Here is a 19756-nt window from a genome sequence, read left to right as displayed (position 1 = left end):
GGAGAAGAAAAAAGACACTGCAGTAAGGGCCACACTGTTTGGCTTGATGAGTGATTGCTGAAAGATGGTGTTGAAAAATAAAAACGATAGAAAACAGGGAGCAGGGCGCATGGTATCCCCTTCATGTCTCACCTCTGAGCCTTTGATCTCAAGCATCTGCCCCTCTGCCAGGATGCGCAGGCTGGCCGATTCTGTCACCACCCTGCCGTTCTTGTACCAGGTGATGGTGGGAGGAGGCACAGCGTTGGACTCGCACTCCAGGGTTACCGATTTCCCGACAAGCACGTTCACCACCACAGGAGAGTCCCCACCACTGTCCCGGATGCTGGGAGGAACTGGAGGCCCGGGGAGAGAGGAAAACATTTACTGGCAGTTTATGATGTAAAACTAGACGCCAAAGTGGCCTCTAGTTTTACTAGAGTGTACAATTACAAACGGCGCCCAGTGCACAATACACACAGTGCGGATGCAGACTGACCAAAAACGGTGAGATAGATGTGTTTGTAAGCCTCTCCTGCTGCGTTCATCGCCACACAGCTGTACTTTCCTCCATCAGACACTTTTGCTTTCAGAATCTGTAGCGTACGACCACCTGAAGGCCCAAATGGACACACAGACACATCAAGTTTCAACTGTAATTAGGCGTTAGCCCTGGATATCCTGTTTATTCTTTTACTGCAACATGACCTCACTCGGTCCCTTTTTTTCGACGGCTAAATGTGTATTCTTTTAAATGTGACCCTGTGGGCGTAGATTATTCCAAGCTTACAGTACCTGGCATTACGAGTGCGTTGGTGTTGCCCTGAATGGGGCCCCTATCGTTTAGCCAACTCAAGGTGGGAGGGGGGAAACCAGTGGCTTCACAAGAGAGGGACACAAAGTTGTTCACCACCACTGTCACATTCTCAGGACTCAGGCCGATAATGGTGGGAGGCACTGAAAGGAAAAAAGAACCAACATTCAAAATGGCAAATGGTATTTTTACAGTAATCTTAGAGTGCGGGAAAAAAAAGACTGAACACTACTTTTCAGGTAGTCTACTTGACAGAAAATGCCATTTTTTTCCCCCCACAAATTTAACAAAGTAAGGGAACTCAGAATGCCCACGTGACTCACCATGAACATTGAGATTAAAGGATTTTTCTGCACTCCCAGCCACATTGTCAGCCATACACACATAGCGCCCTGTGTCAGATACCTGAGCAGTTGACACCTGAGAGATGGAGAAATGTACTCAGTAAGGATACAGATCTACTGCACATAATGTGAATGCAAGAGATTAAGCAACACTTTAGCACACTTGCAGTTAGATGTAGGATGTTGAGTTAGAAAGGTACATATAACACAGAATAGTAAGGTTAGGTTTTATCAGGTTAACATTGGTGGTAGTATTTACTGTAGAGCACAGGGGTTTCTGTTTTTGCGCTCACACATGTATAGGCTATGAATGAATTCATGAAGAAAAAATGTAAAAAATCTTAATATCGGACACACATTTCACCTTAACATTGCTGCTTCCTGATTCATTATAATATCTATCCTTCAGAGTTAGCTATTTGATTTGCAGCTTCAGTGATTAAATCCTGACGATTTTATAGGCAACGGGATAAATTCTGATCAATTTAACCTGAAATTTTGTTTGAACGCACAAATGAATTATTGACTGTGCTTCGTGGTTGTTACCTGAAGTGTTCTCCCATTGGACAAGATTCTATGCGCGCCATCAGAGCTGACTGGCTGGTTGTCCTTAAACCAGCTGATCTTGGGGGCGGGGTTTCCATCCACATGACACTCCAGTTGGGTAGTTTTGTTGACCAGCACTGTGACCTCATCAGGTAAGTCGCTGTCCGTTCCCCGTATGGACGGAGGCACTGGTGCAGCGCAGAAGTACGCAATCAGAGACTTTTCCCCAGCTCTGCTACACAGACTGATACTTGTACCTCTTAAAAAAAAAAAGAAAAAAAAAAGTATTTTTACTCACATAACACTCTGACATCGTACTGAATGGAGTCCTCTCCTGCTTCGTTGACAGCCACACATGTGTATCTGCCTGTGTCTTCAGCCTGGGCCCTGGGAATCTGTAACACTCGTCCACCTGAGAATAAAACAGTAAAAGATCAGTATGAACATATTCTCTGTCTGCCTCCCCGCCTTTCTTCCTGTGTATTTTGGTCTATCTCACCTGGCAGGATCAGAACTTTGTCACTGGAGGTCAGTAGTTGTCCATCTTTGTACCAGGTAAGTGTAGGAGGAGGGACAGCATTAGTCTCGCAGTACAGAGAGACGGGATTGTTGAGTATCACTTCGCGAACATCCCCTCCAGAGCCTGGGGGAGACATTGTATCACCAACTCCACCAGGTCTATTGAAATTAGGTGGTACTGAAAAGAGGGAAACAAAAAAGAAGAAAAATATTTAGACCCTTCTTTGAGAATTTTTTGGAAATTTTATTTCATAGTGGGGTTGGAAACACAATCAGGTGTATGGCTCATTTATCTCAAAGGATGTTTATCCACAAAACTTTTGAATCAATCAATTACAATAAAAAAGAAGCAAACAGAAACACAGGAATACTCTTTGAGCACATGAAATGCACAGATAGTCTCAGTTAACACATTTGCATCTTTCAACCCAGTTCACCTTGTATATTTACATCAAAGTCCTTCTCATCCTCTCCAGCTATATTAGTGGCTACGCAGGTGTAGCGCCCAGTGTCTGACACCTGAGCCCGCTTGATCTGAACAATACGACCGTTGGCTGTAATGGACACGTGGTCGTCCGCCTGCAAGATCTGTGGAGGAAAAGAGGCATCGCAAGAGGGAATCAGAGTATTATAAATGAATAAGTATTCACTTCGTTATTTACCTTATATCTCCAATAGAAAACGTACTAGTAATTAGCAGATGGATTTCATAACATTAGAAGGCGCCATATATGCAGGAGGCAGAATATCTACCTGTCCGTCCTTGTACCACTGCAACGCTGGGGTAGGAAAGGCCTCAGCTGCACATTCCAGGGTCAATGTGCTGTTGACCTTGATCTTGACCTCTTTGGGGGCCAGCCCTTCCCCTGGGATATCATTTTTATTGATCTGTGGGGGAACTGGAGTGAAAAAATATTAAATAATTATAGGTGTGTTATACAGGCATTTATTTTTGAGCGTTTACAGCTTATCTAACAACAGGGTAAATTATGTCAGTGCGTTTAAAGACCATCAACTAAAAGCATAGACAAAAGGTTATGCAGAACTGAGACTTGCTGAATAAAAAGCCCCAAACTGTACTGTGCCTTCCCTCTCTGGCCAATGAAGATACAGCATGTTTCAAATATTCGCGATACTCCAACAGACAAATACTGAAAACAACTCACAACCAAATCATCTCACCATAAACCTTGACCTCATAGTGCTTCAGCGTCTCTCCAGCCTCATTAGTGGCTACACATGTATATCTCCCAGCATCCTCTTCTTTGGCATTAAGAATCTGCAGGGTTCGCCCACCTGTGAAAGCACGGGTGACGAATGACAAAAGCCATACAATACTAATGCATTCTATTCTGTTCATTTCAACCCTTTCGTTATGTACATGTGATCTCAAACCTGGAAGCACTCGGACATTGCGGCTGGACTCGAACGTCGTGCCGTCTTTGAGCCAGGTGATGAGAGCAGGAGGGTAGGACTGGACTTCACACACGAGAGAGGTGGGGCTGCTCAAAGTTACCGTCACCTCCTCTGCAGAACCATCAGGGCCCGACCCAGCAATGGTGGGAGAAACTGGCAAGAAAAGGACCAGAACACAAACTAATCAAATTAAGAACACGACTGTAATCCAACTCAAATAGTCTGAATCATTTATGAAACATTTCCTGATGGATTAAAGAGTTGTCTTTGTACCCAGGACATTGAGGTTGAAATGCCGGCTGCGGTCCCCTGCACTGTTAGATGCCAGGCAGCTGTACCTGCCAGTGTCCGCAACTTTGGCACCAGAGATTTGGAGGAAACGGCCGTGAGACAAAACTTGGTGGCGTCTGTCAGGCACCAGCGGATGTCCATCCTTCAGCCATTTAATCTCTGGCACAGGGTTACCTAGGAAATCGTTAAGGGGGGTTAAAAAGAGTGGCAATACATAGTGATCATCTTTAATGTCATTTGCATGACGGATTGATCAAGACATTTCTCACATTTCTACACACACACAAACACATACACACACGTACGCACGCACACGCACCCACACGCACACACACACATATATACGTGACGTGTATATTATGTCACTTACCTGATGCTTCACAGGTGAGAGTAATGTTGTGTTTCTCCTTGACTTTAGTATCCACCAAAGTTCCCCCGTTCACAATGCTTGGTGGAACTGTCGGATTAGACTAAAAATCAATTAAATGTTTCCCACGCTTTCACTGTTCATCAGATGCCTTCAAGTTGACGTTAAATGAAATAAACAGCTTAATTATAGAAAGGTTTTAATCTGTAAAATGACTTTAATCTGAACATTTTCACACCGTATAAAACCGTAAAACTAAAAGCCATTATACTATCTTTTTTCAATCTCTTTACCGAGGATGTCGATGTCAAAGTTCTTCCTTTCCTCTCCGGCACTGTTAGACACGATACAGGTGTATCTCCCAGCATCCTCTATTGCCGCATGCATTAGACGCAGGCTTCGTCCTCCTAGGGATTAAATAGGCCAATTATTATCATTTATCTAATGTCATCATGGAAGGTATTCAAAGACTATGTTAGCAAAAACATGCCCTTTTTCACAAAAAGCAAACATCCCAAGGATGTGAAAATAATGTTTTAAGGATGTTGAAAACCGGGAACAATTGACAGAAAAAATGTGGACGTTCGGGCGCACAGCTGTTAAAACATTGGCGAACCAGTTCAATGAGATCCAAAACCAAACGTGTCTGTCAGTGGAAACAGCTTTCATTTTGTCAAAAATAGGGTTCATGAGAATCTCCTGAGCAAACAAGTGACCAACTCCGACACAATGTGAATTCTGCAGTGCAGTGAACTAACCTTCTGTACTACATCTTCCACATAACTGATACACCTCGACGTGAACCTAACCCCCTGACCCCCCAACACAACATTATCATCTCTCAAACAGCTTGTTTCGATCAGACTTATGTGGTCAGCCTTTTCCGAATAATGGAATTTATGTGATTTGCAACTAATCCTAAACTCATGTACAAAATGTCGATGAGAAAAAAAAAAAACATATGTAACAACTTGGCAGAGCATGGTGCTTGAATTTCTGCACAAGCAATTTAGGTAATATGCATAAGTTCAGGGGCCATGGTTTAATTTGGAAGCAACCAATACATCTTGTTAAATGTTTAAAAACACTATTCAGAGCAATTGCTCCCGTTTGTCTTCTTTCACAGATCTGTCTGTTGAGTTTGGCCCCAGTTGCAATGACCCCATTACATCTTATTACTGGTGATGTATTGCAACTGCTTGGCCTTTGGGACCTAGCTGGGGAGCAAAATAGTTCAAGTTATCCCTTTGAAAATTTAGACTATCATTCATATCCTTGGTGGTTTGCTTTCCCTGAGTGCGTTGCTTCATGAAATGGACATGAAACTAAGAAATAATTTTATAGAATAGATCTTTGAAAATATCTGAAATGACATACATCACAGGAAGCCCAGGGAAATATATCTGAAAACCTTTTTTATAACGTTTTTTAAAGAACAACTTCTTCACATTATCAGAGAAAGCCCACGGTGTCCAATGGGAACTCACCCGAGAGGATACGCACTGAGCTGGTGGCTTTGATTGGCCGACCATCCTTCAGCCAGGAAATGGCAGGAAGAGGGATGCCAGAGGCCTCGCAGCTCAGAGCAACTGGGTTCTTCACAACAACACTCACATTTTCTGGCAACTGCACCTGACCGATTATACTTGGTGGGACTGAACAAGAGGGTAGGAAATAAGGGAAAGGGACAAAAGGAAGATTTAAACCCTCAGGATGGACTGTGACTATCCAAATTTAGGATGATGATTAAAATAAAAAAGATTCAAGCAAAAGTCTGACGTAGAAAGAACTTGATAAGTCATACCATGCACACTGATGTCATACTTGCTGTCCGCCTGCCCTGCCACATTGACAGCAATGCAGGTGTAGCGTCCCGTGTCTGACACCTTGGCGTCTTTAATCTGCAACAGCCCTCCTTCGTTCAGGACCTTTGCGCCGTGCTGGCCCATGATAGGCCGTCCGTCTTTCAGCCACGTGAGCGCCGGTCGTGGCACGCCCTCCGCAGCACACTGTAGGGTCACATCCCCTCCCTTCGTCACGGTGACATCATCATTGTCCCCGCGTCTGATGGAAGGGCGGACTGAAGTGAGAGAAGCGGGTGAGTCGGTGCGCATGCTCCCTCAGCAGATGCTATGCATTTATAGCACAGCAAACACACAGTATGTTAAGTATAAGCATTGTGTCAGTGGTACCAGATTATCTATGACTATAACTTTTAATTATGTACTGCATAGATAGACACCTTTCTGTCAAACTGTCATGTAAGCGGTTCCAGTTACCTGCATGATGTTTTAGTCATTTTAAACATGATACAAACATGAATTTGTAAAGTTCATGCTGCTCTTGATTTTTCTGGTAAAAGTAGGCATCCATGTGGTGTCTTGCACCCTTTTTGTGTCTTTTTGTGGTCTTGCTCCTTCTTTTGACAGCTTCAGCACACTCCTGTTGCTTACCTACATGTAAAATACTTATAATAATTTCTGTACGGGAGAAGAATCTCCTCATCTATTTAAAGCAGGTTTTTAGTGACCATCCCACCTCGCAACTGTTTAGCTTTCTCTGACAGTGCAATAAGTTTCTTTCTTATAATAAAGAGCAAAAAAACCAGCTGAAATTACTTCTACTTCTAATTGAAGTCACAGATCTGGTATCCTATATGTACCATAAACCTGCAGGCTGTACTCCTTGGAAGTGGTGCCGGCTGCACTGGAGGCTGTGCAGGTGTAGGAGGCTGCATCCGTCCTCTCAGCACTGGAGATCTGCAGCTGGCGACCTCCTGACAAAACTCTGCGCCATTGGTCTGACTTGAGCTCAGAACCTGGGGCAAAGACATACATGATACAAGGTTAAGTATGGTGTTGAAACATGTCACCCACATAGTATTTAGTGCAAGACACAACGTCCATATAGCATATTTCTTTTGTTGTTGTTGTCACTTCATGTCTCTCTGTTTCTTACAAAACACACACACGCTTACCGTCCTTCCTCCAGGTAAGGCTCGGAGGCGGTATGCCACTGGACTCACACACCAGAGTGATGAGACCGCCCTCAATCACTGTCATCGGTGATACCTCCTCGGAGCCGCGGATGCTGGGAGAAACTGTAATAATGATGGGACACCAAAAGGAGGCGCACACATCTCAGTCAAGCATAGAGTTGAATTTTCACCTGGGGTTAAAATAAGTCCTGCAGAGGCGTACACTGCAGAACACTGCTTTGACATCACCGTTTGTGAAAAGAGTCAGATAAATATAAAATGTAAAAAGGTCCCCGAACAGATACAGCAGTGTTTATATCTATTTGTTACATAAACACACTCAAATTACGAGGAACAGAAGATGTAGAACTAAAACCAAACCATCTCTGCTGAACAATTGCGAGGGAGAATTAATGTTCAGAAAAGAAATTCAACTGACTTCAAGTCAGTTCAAACAGAGGCAACTATGGTAACATATGGAACAAATATCACAGTTAAATATTCTCCTTTTTGTCAAAATCAACTTGAGAATCACTTCTTCAGCAAACACAAATTTCTTCTTATAAACAGACTGGCACAAAAACACAAATTCAAACAAAAATTAAACAAAAAAAAACTCACCCCAAACATTGAGGTTATAGTTCTTCTCCGTTTTGCCAGCAACATTGGTGGCTTCACAGGTATACCTGCCTGAATCCTGCACCTGGGCACTATCGACCTGACGAATGGATTCATAGATTCATAACCACAGCAACTTATAACACTGTCACCAAAGTGAGAGCTTAAGGTTGTGTCAAAAACTATGACCTCTAACAAAGATCTGGTTCACCATTTTATAATCTCAAACCCGGGCTGTACCTTGAGCAAACTCCCATCTGCTGAAACAGTCAGACCAGGTTTCCTGAACAGCAGGCGGCCGTCTTTGCGCCAGGAGAGGGTGGGTGGAGGGATTGCATCGCTCTGGCAGTGCAGCTCCACTGGACGACCGAGCATCACTGTGGCGTTCACCTCCTCCCCCTTGATGTTTGGTGGCACTGTGGCAGACATGAAGATAAGCTACTGACAATGTTTCAGTGACAGATTATATCATCGAACATTATTTTGATTTACACATTCCTACTTTATTTAGATGCTCTTTAAGATCAAATGACTGTAAACACTTCTTATTACTGCATAAGTGAAAAGAAGAATTGCTTCTTGAGACGCACAGGCTCTGTTAAGTTGGGCGTCTGGTGCTCTTTAAGTACTAGTTCTGTCTTGGGCTATGAAAGCACCATTAAATCAGCTCAACATTTGTTTGTGGTATTAACAACCAGGGTAGCTTCGTTTCCAAATAGTTCATGAAAACTAATCTCTATGGAGACTGCTAACATGCATTGAGATGCACAATGACTCGGCAGCTAAGAAAGTCCCACAAGAACGTTTTTGCTCCCCTGTGACTATCTAAGTATCATCACAGCCGAAGCTGACACTGGCTAACTAGATTTCCCACAATTGGAATCAGTGGCGGACATGATTTGCTTTTGACGCTGAACTTTTCTGGGACCAAAACACACAGCTCGGAACCGACGAGAAGCAACCTGTGAGAAAAAGTTGACAGCTTTGGTGCAACGATTCAGGAAATGTTTGGAGATCAAGGTCATGCTCAGGGTGAGTATGACAATGTTTGGGCTCCTTAAATATAACATCAAGTTCAAGAGGCAATTTTGTTCATCTATGCTTCTGTTCGTCAGTATTTCATGAGACATTCCCTCTTTTTTTGGTGAAACTGGCCTGGTCTAGAACATAACTGCGGGCCAGTTTTCCTCTGCATTATGGTTATTGGACAGACAGAGCAGAAGTCACCGGGGACGGACAGAAACAGGCCCTCAGCTCAGCATTTGGCCAGACACAGGAAGCTGCCGAAGAATGGTAGCAATTACCACAACAAATCAGCCTTTATTTCTCTGGACAAGCTCTGTTTGATCTTTCTGAGGAAATGAACGTCATATAAACGTTTGCATTCTGTGTGTTGCTGTGTTCAAACACACATACAGGAACAGACACACATAGACAGACATAGACAGACATGGACGCACAGTCTTTACAATTCCCTATATGTAAACTACTTGTCTCCTATTGCTTCAGTGACATTAGCTTTGATTAGACTTGTATAACAACCGATTTGCCATCAAGCTCAGCTCTGTGTAGGAAACTGACAAGGTTTATTGAAATGCTAAACTCAGTCAAATCACACTTCCTCTGCATGCACATGTTTTGCTCAAGGCCTGTTTCAAATATTTTTTCAGTCTTTTAGTGTTTCGTGCTGGATCTGCTGAAAGACAAACTACAGTTGGACATAACCATTGGTTATTAAAACAAGGAAAAGATATTAAAGAGAAAGATTTTGTCCTAATGAGAGGAATAAGTGTCCGCCAAGAACCTGTAAATTGCGATATTTCACTTTTATTTTTATACCAAAGCTCATTTCAAGGTTTTCAAATATCAAAAAACACTTTTTATCCAATGCATGACATTATCATTAAGTGTGGGTCATAATAATGATGATAAAAGTTATGTCATTGTTGGCTTTAAAAGGCTGCATCTGTGATCCAAAAGTAAACACAAAGGGAAAACCCACCACCAAAAGTCAAAACATTGGCTTGAAACCTGCTATTACACATCTTTTAATACTTATTCTTTCTTATGCTTTTGAAAGTTTATATACATGAATAAAACTCTTTAATTTTGTTTTTAATACGTCTCACATGGCTATTTTAAAATATTAATGATCGTTCCTTTAGTGCACTGTAGAACAGCTGTGCGACACAACATTACTAAAAATAAATGGCTCAGTTTTGTCAGAAATCCATGGATGAAACGTAATATATAAATTACCTGGACACTACAAAGACTATTTTTATAGCTTCTTAAAGGTAAAGTATGTAGCTGTATGTATGTATATGCTGTAAATGTGCAGAGCATTTATGTAACAACTACTGACAAGTGGCAATTTACTCACCGTAAACAAGCAGGGCGTACTCTCTGTTTTGTTCTCCTCCAGCATTGACGGCCACGCATGTGTATCTGCCTGTATCGCTAACCTGTGCACTGCTCAGAGACAGCACTCTGCCACCAGACAACACCTGAGCGGGAGACAGAAACAGATCAGAGACCAGATCCTAGTACAGTACTTAAAAACGATGGCAATAAAAAACATAAGGAAAAGTATCTCTCTGACAAATGTTCCATACAACTGTAGGCAAATTATGTATATGTATAATTTACATTTTTTTCAATATGAAAGCTCGAGGAGACATAATACCACATTTTGCCTCAAAACAAACCTACATAATGGCAGTGATACAAATTTAGAATACTGTGTATACATCTATAATCTTGTTTTTGGGCACTCAAAGCAAATCAAATTTGCATGGCAAAAAAAAAAAAAAAAAAAATCTCACTACTTAATCCAAACATGAATTGATTCATTCATTTAGCTCATTTATGGGCACCTGTATGCCATGTGATACGCTTGCCACGGGGCTGCCATCCTTGAGCCACGTGAGGCTGGGCAGAGGAACACCGGTGGCCTCGCACTCCAGCCTGGCGGCTTCATTCACTACCACCGTTACCGTACCACCTCGGCTGGAGATGACCGGAGGCACTGTGAGGCACAAGAAAAAGGGAAATGGTCAATAATAACTGCATTGATCAGTGATAGCATTCTGATAATGGCATTCTACAATGTTGCTGGTGTTTCTAGATGTTGGAGAAGGTGGATAACTGAAGTATATATATGACTGCGTGTCATTTAGGCATCTTCTAATTATAGGAAAGCACTGCTAGGATGTCTACTTATCTTATTAAATAAGCAAGAACATCTGTTTAAAGTATAAAATGACAAAAAAAGTCACCCACCAAACACCTGCAGGCTATGGGATATCTCAGCAACTCCAGCCAAGTTGACCGCTACACATCTGTATATCCCGGCATCCGACAGCTGAGCCCGTTCAATCTCCAGCACCTGGCCACGCTTCAGCATAGTCACCCCAGCTGCACTCGTCAGAGGTCGGCCATCTTTGTACCAAGTGATAGCTGAAGCACAACGGTAATCAAAAGTGCTTTACATAAAAAGCAAAATATGCTTGGAAATTACATTGAAAATACATCAGAAGGGGAAATAAACCAAAATTCAAACATTGTGAAACAAATTTAAAATGAAGATAAGAATAATAGAAAAAGGATTAATGGTTGGAGTGAATGTTACTGTGCAGAAACACGACAAAATTTAATAAAAGCAAAAATTATTTTAGCCTTGCAATGAAAGAGTTAGAGTTGGAGCATATCTCAGAATTTGCGGAAACTGATCCAGATGTGTGGTGCATATAAACGACGTTTTGTTTTAACGCTCAGATAAGTAAGCAAACCCTTTCCAGGTAACCTTAAAGGTCTGGAGGGGTTATAACACAGAGGCAGAGAGCAGAGCGAAGTATTTTGACCAATAACAAGTAATAGAATTTACATTTTCACTAATTGTTGTTGTGAAATTTGTGAGCACACAGTAAAGGTGTGAAGAAATAGAGAGATTATTATTTGTGTGTCATTTTCCATGTTTTTGTTTTAGCTTTTAAATCATGTAAAGACAGACAAAGCTAATTAGCTGACAAACAAGACCTCTACATTTTCGCTTGGGACAATGGAGCTTAAAACAGATTTCTCGTGAAATATTTTCTCATGTAACATGGCTTCACAAATATAAGATTGTTGGAACGCAACTCCTGCTGTAACAATGCAGAAACATCCCCGAGAAGAAAGTGCTCATTTATACTGGAATGTGACTGCTTTATCTGCACTGAACCTCTACACTCTGCCCAGCACATCCAACTGGAACGAAAGGCAGCGGGAAGAAAGTGAAGTTGCCTGTAGGGAGTCATCTGTCATCAATTTTCCGCTGTTCCATCAATGGTTAAAGATAAGGAAAGCAGCAGTATGGTCAATTCCAAGCCGTGAGTTGGCACAGCGGGACGGAGGGGGACGTTTGTGTGCTGTCTTACCAGGTAATGGGCTGCCTGTGGCCTTGCAGTCAAGCTCGGTGGGAAAGCCTGACAGGATGGTCTGGTTGATGATCTCTCCAGAGTAGGGGATACTGGGAGGCTCTGAGGGACACACACAGTATTACACACAAGAGCAACAATTCATTAGATGATATTCTCATGTCTCCACCTAGTCTCTTGACACAGAACAAAGACAGAGGGAAGATGTATGACAGAATCCAGGGGATGAGCGCTGTGTTTATCTTTAAGTTACCATGGACACTGAGCCGAATGTGCTGTTGAGCTTCACCAGCTGCATTGGTGGCCAGGCAGGTGTATCTCCCAGAATCCTCTTGCCTTGCCTCTGTGACCTTCAGTGTTCTGCCTGCGGGCTCCAGCTGTGACAGATTTGAGTATAGAATGTGAGTATAAAAGTGTATAATACACGTCGGTATTTGTCAGTTTGTAAATCTGTGAGAGAAACGTTTTGCTGTATCTCACAGTTACAGGCGCAATCTTGAAAACAGCAAACATTTCTACTTCTGTCTTTGGACATAACCCTATACGCAGACATTTGCTGCTAAAAACACATCACAAACCAAAAGTCAAAGCATCAACAGTCACTGACTCCCATTTAAAAACAAAAAATAAAACATGCACAACTTTGTCTTGCAATGCTCAGCAGCTTAAATGAATGTTGCTGCTTGAAGCTGGAAAATAGAAGGGTTGTTACAGCAATGCAACAAATACAGCCAACCTAACACAAAAAATGCATTTTTTTTTTTTTTTTTTTATTCAAGTAAAACTCAGTGAGCGTCGAACATTCAGACCTAAACTTTTGGTGCATGTCAGAGGTGCGGTTCCCCTGAAGCCGCGCATACTCCGGTGGTATATCGTATCAAAATTAACAAATTATTCAATCAACCAACCTGTAGGTGCTCCTGCGTTGTGTCGACAGGCCGGCCATTTTTAAGCCAGGTAATGCTCGGAGGCGGGATGCCACTGGAGATGCACTCCAGAATGATGGGCTTGTGGAGAACAACTGAGCGTTCAGCAGGCCCAGTGGTACGGATGGATGGGGGAACTGGAGAGGTGCAAAGGAAATATTTCTTTACATTTACTGAAAAACACTTTACTACAGCTAATTAGGAAGATGGAAATTACAAAAAGGCAGAGTTTAGTATTTACCCAAACTGGGAGAGTCCCTGTGGGATTGCATTTAAAGCATAAATCAAACATAAATTATTACAATAAGAACATATGCAAAACTATTAAGTTGATTCTTCATTTGTTGTCAAAAAAACCCCAATTAATTTTATTGCAAAGTATATGTCAAAACATTTAAATATTTTACCATGGACAACCACATTGAAGTCCCTCTCGTGTTCTCCTGCTTCATTAGTGGCCACACACTGAAAACGAGCCTTGTCAGAGACCTGGGCACGGGACACGATCAGCCGGCGACCACTGGCCGCCACCCGCAACCCTTCACCCTGTCTGACTGGTTTTCCGTCCTTGTACCACCTGGGAAATAACAGCGGTTACGTTGAATGTGTGTGCGCGTGCACGCGTCTTAAATCTGTTTATGTGTACGCATGTGACGTAGCTCTTACCTGATTACGGGTGCAGGCGTTCCAGTGGCCTCACACTCCAGCTCCAAGGGGTTGTTGAGTATCACTGTGCTGTCTGTCACATCACCGGCTCCATCAATGAAAGGAGGAACTAACAGCGAATATTTCAATATATTAGATTCTGGAAAACCACTATAAATGCGTGTATAATTTTAAAATTGATATTTCCTAATATCTAAGACAGGAAAACTATTCTCCAATATTAATACAATATCGCAGTTTTTAAACTGTCAGTCCAATACTTTTCTTTTCTTTTTCCATTCTTTCTCTATTTCTGCTGGATATAGAAACAGTATCAGAGACGATCGGTAAAATGTTATAAAGAATGAAAAGATAAAAGCCTCTCGGTTGGGCGTCTGTTTGGATATTGTGGTATCTGTGAGGTGTACATGTGAGTACATCAGTCAGATATTGCAAAGCCACAGTGAAACGGCAGCTGTCGGTTTCCCCATGTGGAGTGCACACGTGGTGTAGATAACACAACATCAGCAGAAAGCAACATTGTGAGCTCAGGTTTCACAGGGGTTGTCGTGGCCGAGTGGTTAAGGCGATGGACTAGAAATCCATTGGGGTCTCCCCGCGCAGGTTCGAATCCTGCCGACAACGGCGCAGTGTTTTCCCGGCTGTCACAACTCGTTAAAAGGATAAACTACACACGACAGGCCGTAGACGTTGGTAATTAAGTAAGTAATTCTATTTGCTCAAAGAGATTAAAACACTGGAGACTACAGCCAGTGCAGTTACACAAGCATTGTGCAATCAAAAGGCAAACTGTTTCACACCGAGAACAAAACATAGTGAATGGATTAGATGAAGAAATACATAAGAGCAAATCACTTTTTACTAGCATGAGTTATCTTAGTCCCACTTGGAGCCATATTCACAGTGCTTATCAGGATAGTTTCTACTTATTTATGTTTTTTTAAATATTAATGGATCTAGATAAGTTCTGATCAAATGTCCTGGCTCTTAGCAGCTATAAAACACTTAACTGCATGGCCGCTTCAGGTAACAGCCTTCTATGAAGTCTTTTCTGTCTGAGGTGTTTTACCTGGCATAGGCACAATCAAATGTTTCCTATTTCTTCCGAAAAGTCTTCGTCAGCAGTGGTGATTAACTAAATGCTGAACTGCTATTCACATGCTATGCGGAGAGAAAACTCATTCTTTATTTTCATTAATGAGATGCAGTGAGAGTCTAAAAACAACTAGAGTTAAGTAAAACAAACGATGAGGCATGTGTGTGTTTATGTGCTGAGCATATTAGTGTCAATATACTATATTGCTATAACAATTCAAAGATACTTTTGTGTGTTTCTATACCTAAAACTCTGACGTCGTACTTGACCTCCTTCTCCCCAGCGATGCTTGTAGCCACGCAGACGTAGCGCCCCGAATCTGAGACTGTGGCTGAGAGGATCTCTATTTTTTTCCCCTGCTCGAGCAAACGGACACTTTCACCATCATGCACAGGAACTCCATCCTTCAGCCACGTGAGGGAGGGGGGCGGGTGTCCCCCAGCCTCACACTCCAGGATCAGAGGCTTACTGAGGGTCACTTTCCTCTCAGTTGGCCCGTCATTTCCCCCTGCAATGGTAGGAGGCACTGGGGGGGGGTATGCATAAAAAAGGAACAGGACAAAAGGAGAGTTCAAGCTTGGAGAACTTTTCTTTTTGACTTATGTCTTATTTGCATCTCACACTCAAGGCTTTAATCAACCAACAACATGTTAAATTGCTTTATGTTTCAAATGTTTTCAAATCCTCTACTCTGTACCCATTTTTGTGCTAAAGCATTTTTTTTTTTTTTTTATTAAATTGTCTGCCAACTATCCGCAGCTGTTTGAAATTATTCTTGACCCCTAAACTACTAAAACTGGGCTGCTCAACAATAGACATCAGAAGGGATGCGGACAAAGAGACAATAGGAGCTGAGGTTCATAGAGTTCCTCAGTAAATACAATTTGAAAATCTGATCTAATGTGCTCAAAATTTGCTCTAGATTTTCTAAATCACACAGTAAAGATGAGTTTCTAGAAGCTTTTGTTTCAAGCTGGCATACAGTACGCTGAAAAAGAAAATGTGAGTAGAAAATCAGGTGTCAGATGTCAAGTTCTTACAGTAGACATCCAGCTCATAGGCCTTCTCAGCACTCCCAGCCACACTGGTCACCTTGCAGGTGTACAGACCAGCATCTGACGCCTGCGCACGAGGGATCTTCAGGTAGTGGCCTCGCTCCACGTACTGAACTTGTCGGTTGGACAGGATGGCCTCTCCGTTTCGGTACCAGGTGATGGCGGGAAGCGGCACCCCGCGTGCCTCGCACTCCAGCGTTACCGCTGTGTCCAGCAGGGCTGTGACATCTGTGGTTAGGTTACCTCCTTTGATGGAAGGGGGCACTGGAACAAACAGTACAAAAACGAAAAATCTCGCGGCTGAAATGTCAGCTGTATTTGGTCAGGTTAGGTGTGTGAACCTATTTATATAGATTAACAGATCAAAGAGTAGGCTTTGCACGCAGTAGCTGACTGCTTAGGGTTTGCCAAAATACACACTCACCATAGACACTGAGGTTGAACTCCTTGGACTGTTTTCCAGCTGTATTCGTGGCGCTACACTGGTAGCGGGCCTGGTCCCCGAGACGGGCACTTTTTATCCTCAAAACCTGACCTCTGTTGGTGACCTCCAGATTGGGATCCCCAAGAAACACCGGCCTGTCAAGAAGTAAGAATGTGAAGGAGGAGGGGGACAGTTGAAGGAGGAATGTTTAATCCATTCTTTCCATCTTGTTTGATCATCCTTCAATTTTAGAAGGCACTTACTTCCTGTCCTTGTACCACTGGATTGTGGGGAAGGGCACTCCTTGCACCTTGCACTCAAGACTGATCTCCTGTTTCAGAATGGCTGAAACGTCTCGAGGAGGGCCTGACCCTACAATGGTCGGTGGGACTGTGGCACAAAGGGAGAGAATCATTCATTATTAGACAAGTCATCAGGAAAAATGAATATTATAAATGAAAAATTAATTTGTTACAACTGTAGGCTCTTTTTTCATGCTAATAATATTGAGAAACCCTTATAGTTGAAAGTCATACATATTTGGTTGCTTTCATGTATTAAAAGGGTTTAAAGCTGTTTTCCTTTAACGCGATATGAAATTAAGGTTTGGTGTGTCCACAAGTCTGCAAAGAGCTCTTTCTCTGTAATTCTTGGAGTTGCCAATCCCCATTGCTCACCCAGTACATCCAGGAAGAAGTCTTTTTCTGTGCTGCCAGCGATGTTGATGGCTTTACAGCTGTAGCTGCCTGTGTCTGCCGTTGCTGCCTTCAGAAGCCTCAGGGTTTTCCCCATATCAAGAATCTGGACGCTGTTACTAGCAACCACCTGTCCGTCAACATAAATAAATGAAATCAAACTCAAAAGCCAAAATAACAACGTGAGTTACAGTTTAGGTGTTCTGAGAGACAGCAAATTAGGGTCAAAGACATCACGATAATAGTGTTTAAACTAAAAAAGCTGCATCTTATAATTTAGGCAGGATTGGGGGAAAAAAAAAATGCTGTCTGAGAGTCAAAGATCTATCCAGCCGTAAAAAATGTACAAAGCATGAAGAGTTTTCAGCTGCTGCTTAGAGCCAAAAAACATTCAGAGAGCAGAGCATCTTGAGTTAGATTACTCGTAATTAGCAGATTAAAGTAAGTGCTCTCATTTTCCCATCTGTGTCCTGCAGGATGAAATAATAAGGCAGCCAAGGGAACAAAAACAGGCCAACGAAATGGGATGTTACAGCAAACCGTGTGCAAACTCGATGTTCTCATATCAACTTATTATAATTATTTTGTCATTTCAGTTTTGAGTATATTGCCACCAAGGCTTTGCTACACACACACACACACACACACACACACACACACATGCACACACTCAGGATCCACAGAGATTCAGGGGTTTCTCTTGGACAGTATACCCTGTGATCAAAGCTCATTCAGTGTTTATGAGCACTATTATTAATACATGGAAGGAAAGTTCATTATAATTTTTCATTACTTTTATCCATGTAGATGACTCACAGTACCAGACCCCATCTTAAGTACAGGTTATGCAAATTATAAGGCGGCATGTTATTTAGTCTCTCTGACTGTGTCTATGATGAGTTACGGAAGTCAGATTTTTACAAATGCTATAAACAGAAAAAAAAAAGCTTTAGAGTTGTAAACATGAATGACAACTGCTGATATTTTTGTATAAAATAAATGTTAACATGTTCAATGGGATTTCACCTACAGGAGTCCCATCCTTGTACCAGGTGATGACAGGGCTTGGACTTCCTGTGACATCACACACCAAGCTGGTTGGCTGGCTCAGGACCACCGACATGTTGCCTGGCGTTTCCCTGTCACGAAACTCTGGGGGCACTGTGGAGGCATCAAAGGTGATTATGACATATAACGTTTCAATAGAAGTGCACTGATGTGTCGGCAAGTGACTCGACGAACAGGTCAATCACCGTTGACTTTGAGCTGGTATTTCCTCTCCGTGGATCCAGCGTCATTGACGGCAGCACAGACATACTCTCCGTTGTCCAGCGGTGACACAGAGGCCAGAATCAGCAGTGTCCCATCCTCCAGGATGGAGACACCAGGCTCGTTACCGGTCAGTTCCTGGCCATTACGCAACCACCGAATCACTGGCTTGGGAAGGCCTGGAGGAGAGATGGAGGCGGGGAAAATAGCAAAGGAAACCCAAACCAGTAGCAGTGAGAAAAATGTACTTGTGTATTAAAATCAGAACGTTGGCATTGTTGAACCTACTTAATATTACCAAATTTTACTTTAGTTAGAATTGTAAGTAAGTGTCTAAATGGGATAAAGAAATTATTCATTATTTCTTCTTCTTCATCATATTGAAGGATAGGAGGACATATTACTGTACCTTTGGCAGGGCAGGGGAAGGCAATACGCTGGTTTGCAACTCTCTCCTGCAGGGGACTATTGAAGGGGGGCTCCAGTACCTCTACCACAGGCGGCACTGAAAGCACAAACCATCAATGACAAATACACATTACAAAGCATCTGTAACAAATTTGCATGTATCTTAAAAACAGTATTTGCCTGGTATTGTGCCAATCCTTATTCAGCTAAAAAAAACTACAAACTGAACTGCACATTCTGTACTGTATGTCTTACAGTAAAAAGTGTGTAAACGTGTAAAAACTTCTGTGCTCCAGGTACTTGTTACCTCTGCCAAGGAGGTTATGTTCTCACCCATGTGTGTGTTGGTTTGTTTGTTGGTTTATTTATCAGGGGGGATGGGGCATGGAACAGGGAAGAACCCATTACCCGGATAATTTACTATTAATTTGAATTTTTTTTCTCTGAAGTCTGGTGTATGTTGTTTGACACTGGCGTTGTTGGAACATCTGTTCCCATTTAGACTGGGATGTCCATTTTTGTCTTTTGGTTTCACTTATCTTGAACAGACATGTACAATCCTAACTGTTTGACAACATTTTAACACACTTAAGTATAATGAACACAGTGCACCTCAGCAGAATCAGACATCAACTGAAACCAACCTTGCACTAGAAGCTGGACTCGAGCTTCGTCTCTGCCTGCAGTGTTGGTGGCTGTGCAGGTGTAGGTCCCTTCGTCATCCAGTCCCACATTTCTCAATGCTAGGCTGCCATCATGTGACACCGGGTAGCCTTTACCATCCTTAGTCCAGGTTAGAGTCGGCTTTGGAACTCCTCTCACCACACAGGGCAGCTCCACAGGGTCACCCACCTGTACCTTTATTACCCTTGGGCCAGCCTGTATACTAGGGGGCACTGCAGGACAGATAACACAGGACGAGATTCAG

General features: G+C 42.5%; 1 protein-coding gene and 1 non-coding gene across 2 annotated transcripts in view; one reads left to right on the top strand and one right to left on the bottom strand.

The window, feature by feature from the left end:
• Window positions 1-19756, bottom strand: part of hmcn1 (hemicentin 1) — an 85956-nt gene that overhangs the window by 20996 nt on the left and 45204 nt on the right. The window contains exons 24-60 of the mRNA XM_040128896.1: window positions 19473-19724; window positions 18830-18925; window positions 18405-18599; window positions 18182-18312; window positions 17134-17281; window positions 16720-16846; window positions 16457-16611; window positions 16018-16296; window positions 15222-15503; window positions 13882-13990; window positions 13623-13792; window positions 13198-13352; window positions 12543-12666; window positions 12290-12391; window positions 11154-11330; window positions 10748-10899; window positions 10255-10378; window positions 8112-8287; window positions 7875-7971; window positions 7254-7376; window positions 6939-7094; window positions 6081-6356; window positions 5764-5931; window positions 4570-4683; window positions 4280-4366; window positions 3892-4083; window positions 3598-3771; window positions 3385-3498; window positions 2956-3101; window positions 2640-2790; window positions 2183-2380; window positions 1982-2095; window positions 1684-1871; window positions 1117-1213; window positions 775-936; window positions 479-592; window positions 133-335 (exon numbers count right to left, since the gene is read on the bottom strand). Of these exons, the coding sequence (XP_039984830.1) occupies window positions 133-335; window positions 479-592; window positions 775-936; window positions 1117-1213; window positions 1684-1871; window positions 1982-2095; window positions 2183-2380; window positions 2640-2790; window positions 2956-3101; window positions 3385-3498; window positions 3598-3771; window positions 3892-4083; window positions 4280-4366; window positions 4570-4683; window positions 5764-5931; window positions 6081-6356; window positions 6939-7094; window positions 7254-7376; window positions 7875-7971; window positions 8112-8287; window positions 10255-10378; window positions 10748-10899; window positions 11154-11330; window positions 12290-12391; window positions 12543-12666; window positions 13198-13352; window positions 13623-13792; window positions 13882-13990; window positions 15222-15503; window positions 16018-16296; window positions 16457-16611; window positions 16720-16846; window positions 17134-17281; window positions 18182-18312; window positions 18405-18599; window positions 18830-18925; window positions 19473-19724 (5828 nt within the window). The remainder of the gene's footprint in view (window positions 1-132; window positions 336-478; window positions 593-774; window positions 937-1116; window positions 1214-1683; window positions 1872-1981; window positions 2096-2182; window positions 2381-2639; window positions 2791-2955; window positions 3102-3384; window positions 3499-3597; window positions 3772-3891; window positions 4084-4279; window positions 4367-4569; window positions 4684-5763; window positions 5932-6080; window positions 6357-6938; window positions 7095-7253; window positions 7377-7874; window positions 7972-8111; window positions 8288-10254; window positions 10379-10747; window positions 10900-11153; window positions 11331-12289; window positions 12392-12542; window positions 12667-13197; window positions 13353-13622; window positions 13793-13881; window positions 13991-15221; window positions 15504-16017; window positions 16297-16456; window positions 16612-16719; window positions 16847-17133; window positions 17282-18181; window positions 18313-18404; window positions 18600-18829; window positions 18926-19472; window positions 19725-19756) is intronic.
• On the top strand, window positions 14424-14505 carry trnas-aga. Its single transcript has one exon. It is a non-coding gene; the product is annotated as a tRNA-Ser (tRNA).

Source organism: Xiphias gladius, chromosome 6, assembly GCF_016859285.1.
Source record: "Xiphias gladius isolate SHS-SW01 ecotype Sanya breed wild chromosome 6, ASM1685928v1, whole genome shotgun sequence".
Taxonomy (NCBI): Eukaryota; Metazoa; Chordata; class Actinopteri; order Istiophoriformes; family Xiphiidae; genus Xiphias; species Xiphias gladius.
This window is presented reverse-complemented; position numbering and strand designations above follow the sequence as displayed.